Source organism: Ruditapes philippinarum, unplaced genomic scaffold (genome assembly GCF_026571515.1).
Source record: "Ruditapes philippinarum isolate M1 unplaced genomic scaffold, ASM2657151v2 ctg500_1_1_1_1, whole genome shotgun sequence".
Taxonomy (NCBI): domain Eukaryota; kingdom Metazoa; phylum Mollusca; class Bivalvia; order Venerida; family Veneridae; genus Ruditapes; species Ruditapes philippinarum.
In genome coordinates, this window is record NW_026867377.1 from 67,698 (window position 1) to 73,224 (window position 5,527).

Genomic DNA, 5,527 nt, shown 5'->3' on the forward strand with positions numbered 1-5,527 from the left:
AGACCTATTCCAAAACTTTAATATCCATAAAAATATTACATTTCCTAGACAAAACTAAAACAGATATTTTAAAGGAGAGAACTAATGGCAAAATGATAAAGAGAAGATTTTTTTCCACTCTGATATTCCTCAGGTGTGTTACAGCTGACTGGTTTACAGTTTGTGTTTACTGGCAGTGGAAATACATACTATAATGATATAAGCAGTCTGGAATTCTAAAAATTCTACCAGTCTACTAGGCTACAAGTAATGTACCAATGATATTCACTAAGATAACTATGAGTCAAATTTGATGTTTACAAACTCTAGAACTGATAAAAATGTTGAACTTTTCCTTCCCCTGCTTATCTGATAGAAGATATTTTATCAAGGAAACGGAAAGATGGGAAGATTGGATTTACTAAAATCATGAAAATTTCTTCTTCACGAACAGACACTTCAGAGATCACAACGATATATATCAATGACATAATGCTGCCCAATAACACCCTTCAAAATTTAAAACATATTCAATATTAATAATAAGCAATCTAATACAGTTTAAAATCATTAACTTAATGAAAAGACAATATTTTCTTGACATTTTGAAATTTAATAGTGCGTTTTCTAATGATAAAAATTTCAAGTTAATCAAACAATACAATGGTTTAGAGTAAATAATTCAAAGAGAGCATTCAGCCTTTTCTTATAGTCTTCTTTGGAGAGTTTTAACTGTGATTTAATGCACAAGAATTATAAATTTATGAAAACAGAGTAAAATTAATCATTATCTATCTAATTTTAATAGGTTCGTAAGTTACCTGGCATGTGCCACCTATATTTATATCATAATTTAATGAACACCATTCTCACAATCAAAGTAAATTGGTATTTTTTTTATCAAGACTAAAACAAATACTACCAATCTCAGACACCCCCCACCGACCAAGACAGTTTTATACCTCTAAAGCATTGAAGGAGGAACTAATCCTTTTCTTGCTAATAACTGATTAATAAGCATTTTGGAACAATACACAACTAACATTTTTAAAGAATTCACAATTTAAGCATTTTGAACAATATACAACCCAGAACTCAACATTTTTGAACAATATGTAAAATTAATAACTTACTATAAAAAGACAATTTCAACATTTTTGAACTATACACAATTTCAGTATAATTGTCTAACTACACATACATTGAACAGCATTTCTAAATTGGTTTAGATGACATTAATACTTCCAGCATTTATCTACAGGTATATTACCTCAATTTGGTCTCCTTCCTTATATTCTTGTTTATCTGTGAGTTTATTTGGTGTTGGACGAACTTCAGTTAACTTGACTGTCCTAGGGGGCTGCCAACTGAAACATGAAGCAAATCGCCTATATGTAAGAGTATAAAGACATATAAGTTTTAAAATTATTATGTCCAGTCAATTTTTGTAGAAAAACACATGAAAGCATATCATTTACAAGTTAGAAAATTACTGCTTAAAATTCTCATAAAATTTAGATCTTAAACAGTTAACAATGATTATAATAGTTTATGTAACTTTATTACCCCCCAAAAAAAAACACTAAAAGAATTAAGCATGCAGTATTGGTAGATTAACTTGATTTAAACTAGAGCTGTAACACAGTGATGAATAATTACCCCAATCATCCCTGTGACACAGAATTATCTCTATGATACAGGATTATCTCTATGGCACAGGATTATCTCTATGACATAGAATTGTCTCTATGGCACGGATTATCACTATGACACATTATCTCTATGACACAGACTTATCTTTATGACACAGGACTATCTCTATGACACAGGATTATCTCTATGACAAAGAATTATCTCTATGACACAAGATTTCATGTAAAATTTTAGCTTATTTCAAAGAAAGTCTTTCAAGAAATCTTGATTTATAGTAGTAAAGCAAAATTGTCGTGAATATTTTAACTTGACTAACCGGCACTGCAAAGGCATCGGTTACATATCTTTTGATGTGAACAAAGGGGGCATTAGGATTATGAGTGACATGAAATGGATTCATTCTTCAAATGGGAAATTATGGACCACGGGATGCACGACATCAGCATGGTATTTACATATCACCCTGCTGATATACATTCAAGCCAAAATTAAAACAAAAATCCTTCAGGGAATTTATGAAGGGGATATGACAATGTTTTAGAAGTGACCTTAAACCAGAGCAATGGCAGTGCTCATGTTTTCTGCACAATGCATTTTTTTAGCTGTACATGTGAACCTAGACTGAGGATAATCATGGTATTAGTCTATAGTATAGTCAGCACAAAAGTTATAATTCTGACAATTAGCTCTCTCTTTTAACCTTAAAGTGTGACCTTGACCTTGAGCCAGCACAAGGTAGGCATGGGTTCTGCACATTGCTTCATTCAGGTGGGCACTTTCAGCCACATGCAAAGAAAATCCTTTATACTGTATAGGACTTTTAGAGTTGACAGGTTGGATATAGACAAATTGATGTGACTTTAAATTACTCTGGTATACCATAGCCTCGGTGGGTGAATAAAAAGATTCTTAAGTCAAAGTTGATACTTACTCATTTTCAAAAGCAACAGTAACTTCTTCATCATGAATATTCTTTATATATCCCTGGAAAATAAGTTTTTCTATCATAAAGTTGCTTTTATCTTCAGTAGTCAGCAAAAAAAAAAAAGGTTGAAGTAAGACTAAGTGTTATGTTTGTTAAAAGATGCCCTGCAGCCTTTGTGAAATAACTAAACTGCTGACCATTGTATTTGACTCTGTAATTGTTTTATATGATGTGTTATGTACCATGCCACAACAGACGTACTGTAATATATTTACAGTAATCTTTAAGTCTTTTAGTTGACAATTTCATTGAGTTGGTTCTTTGTTATGGACAAGTGAATTTCAAAATATTGCCTTTAAAGTTACTCCATGGTCTTTTTTACTGCAGGCAGCACCACTTCTCAGGGAGAAGTGACAGATCTCTTGTCCAAAACATTAGATGTACAGGCTTGTTATAGTAATATAATTTATGAAAGGCAGCTAGTTGGTGAATTGAACTGACTAAAAGACCATGCACTTTACAAGTGTTTTGAATTACTAGCCACCACATTTTGAAAATTATAGCATAGGTCACAGGCCTCCATTTCAGGGTTCCCGCTGTCGCTCGCCAATGGCGCCAAATGCGACAAAATATTAATTCTGACGCAAAAAATCTTTAATTGGCGAATTTAACTGGCACCAACGTAAGATAAAAGCATCCGACAACTAGTACACTTAAATGTCATAAGCGGCCGCGTCAATTACATAAGCGGCCCAAATGTGAAAGGTCACGCGCTATTAGTTTGTTTATCAAACTGTATAATTGGGTAATGTTTAATCAATTATGTCATCAATTGTGTGACACTTCGGGAGCATGTGAAGATGAAAGTGTCAATGTGTTAATTGGAACAATTTACGTCTTTCATTCTCTGACTCGGAGCACTGATAATTACTGTACATGTGTGGTCAACAGGTGTTAGTGGCGAACAGAGAAGTGCATTCAAGATCGTCCGTGATGTTGACAAACATTGAACTTTAGGTAAGTCGACTCGTCAACTGATTAAAAATAATTACAGTTTGAATATTAAATCGGATGAGAATTAAAAGAATAATTTCACTAATGATTGATCTAAAGCCACTGTTACTGGCTTACTGCAATGTTTATATTTTCATATCCGATTGTAAAGTGCAGAAGTGTCTATTCACATGCAAGCCCTACTAAAGTTAACAAAATTGTTATTGTTAAAAATACTTTGTATCTATTTCATATTTTGTTCTCATTGATTTTTAAATGAAGTGAATTTATAGTAATGTTGTTTTTTTTATTTTGTATCAGTAGATTACCAGATTGTTGGGTAGAAGCTGGGAAAGATCTTGGCTCAGTCCAGCCTGTGAGAAGAACTGCTATACTGGCAAAACGGTGGAAAACAGGACCTACCATGACTAACTTAACATGATGTTCGTGATTACATTTATGCTGTCATGTGTATTTATTTAAATGGAATTTGAAAACCATATAATACTATGTCTATATTTTAGATAATAAACATGTGCAGCTGTAATAAAATGAAATATTATAAATATGTGTTTGTAATCACAATGATATATAACTGCTAGCATATCTTAGCAAAGATAGGCATGTCTCCCTTGCAGAATTATTGGCTCCAACTTTGGAGCCATTGGCTCCAACTTTTTCTGATTGGCGAATTTGGTGGCGCAAACTAATTTTGACCCAGAGGGAACCCTGCATTTTATTGCCGATTCTGTTCAGTCATCATCAGCAATAAATATGCATACCCGTTGTATTTTCTGTGTGAATTACACATGACTGTGCGTGACTGGGCATGCTGTCAGCTGAGATAATAAAAAAGTAAGTGATTTGATAGGAATTCAAATATATTAGGATTTTAAATATTTTCAGACATGTCATGTTATAACTGCATTCAAAGGTATTTCTGTTTTACTTTAGTTCATAAACAGCTACAATTTAAAAAATAAATACGCTGACTTATGTGTAAATCGTTCCACAAGAAAATCATGAATATACTATGGATTTATAAAACAAATCCAATATGATGTTGCTTTGCAAAGACATATAAACTTAACAGTCAAATAATTTAGGGCCAGAAAACTATGAGCAATTCCATCCAGTGGTTGGTTATATGTACTAGCCTGAATAAGTTTTGGAAAAAGTCCAAAAGTGTGAAACTTTTAAAGTAGAAAGTATAGTCAAAAGTAACGATTTATACAGTTTTTTTTAGTTTTTATTTCTTTATTGCCATGGAATTCCATCTTTTCATTTTCAGAAAATAAGGTGATTCGCTACCAATTTTTCATAGGCAAACAGTGCTAGCGTCTTGCTATAATTCAATGAGGCTAACCCAAATTCAACTAGCCATGGACTAGCAGGCTACTGCAAAGATAGGGATTAGGACCAGTGTCCAGTATTAAACTGTATTTAACTACCCTCACTTTCATTTAAAGAACATAACATTCTGTCCACTGAAAGTGCTGGATAGTAGTTTAAAATTATTTCACTTTCTACTGCAAAATTTTTCTTTAAAAAGATTTTAACTTTTAAAGCTCCTATACAATCTTTTATAAACAAAGTTCTTATTTTTTCAGAAAAAGAAACTGAAACTTGGAACTTTTCGGCCATGCATTCCAAGTTTACCACAAAAGATAAATGAATAAATGATCAAGTAACATGCGTTCCATTTATTGTATTTGATTAAAATCTCTCCAAATAAGTTATTAAAATAACAATTTTGAGAATTTATGCATTACTACCTTGTAAAAAGCACCGTTACTCCCTCGTATTTCGACCGCTAGTTCTTCCATTTTGAGACAAAAGTGCGTTCTGGGAAAACCGGGTTATGGTTCCTGGCTTCCTTCACAGTTACCTGTGCGCGTAATTGCAGCAGAGGACCAATCTAAATATTTGACTGGTATACACTTTATTTTCTTTTTGTGAAAGAAAGCTTTTCTTTAA

At 32.7% G+C, this 5,527-nt stretch overlaps 1 protein-coding gene across 4 annotated transcripts in view; it reads right to left on the reverse strand.

Moving 5' to 3' along the window:
- The window catches only part of LOC132735870 (RNA-binding protein FXR1-like), a 42,144-nt gene extending 36,680 nt beyond the window's left edge, over positions 1–5,464 (reverse strand). For 3 of the 4 annotated variants that reach the window (XM_060722887.1, XM_060722886.1, XM_060722884.1), the window contains exons 1-3: positions 5,326–5,464; positions 2,564–2,616; positions 1,250–1,346 (exon numbers count right to left, since the gene is read on the reverse strand). In XM_060722887.1, coding sequence (XP_060578870.1) covers positions 1,250–1,346; positions 2,564–2,616; positions 5,326–5,376 — 201 coding nt within the window. In that variant the 5' untranslated portion in view covers positions 5,377–5,464. The remainder of the gene's footprint in view (positions 1–1,249; positions 1,347–2,563; positions 2,617–5,325) is intronic. The other variant, XM_060722885.1, reaches the window with a different exon arrangement.
- Between the last annotated feature and the right edge of the window lie 63 nt (positions 5,465–5,527).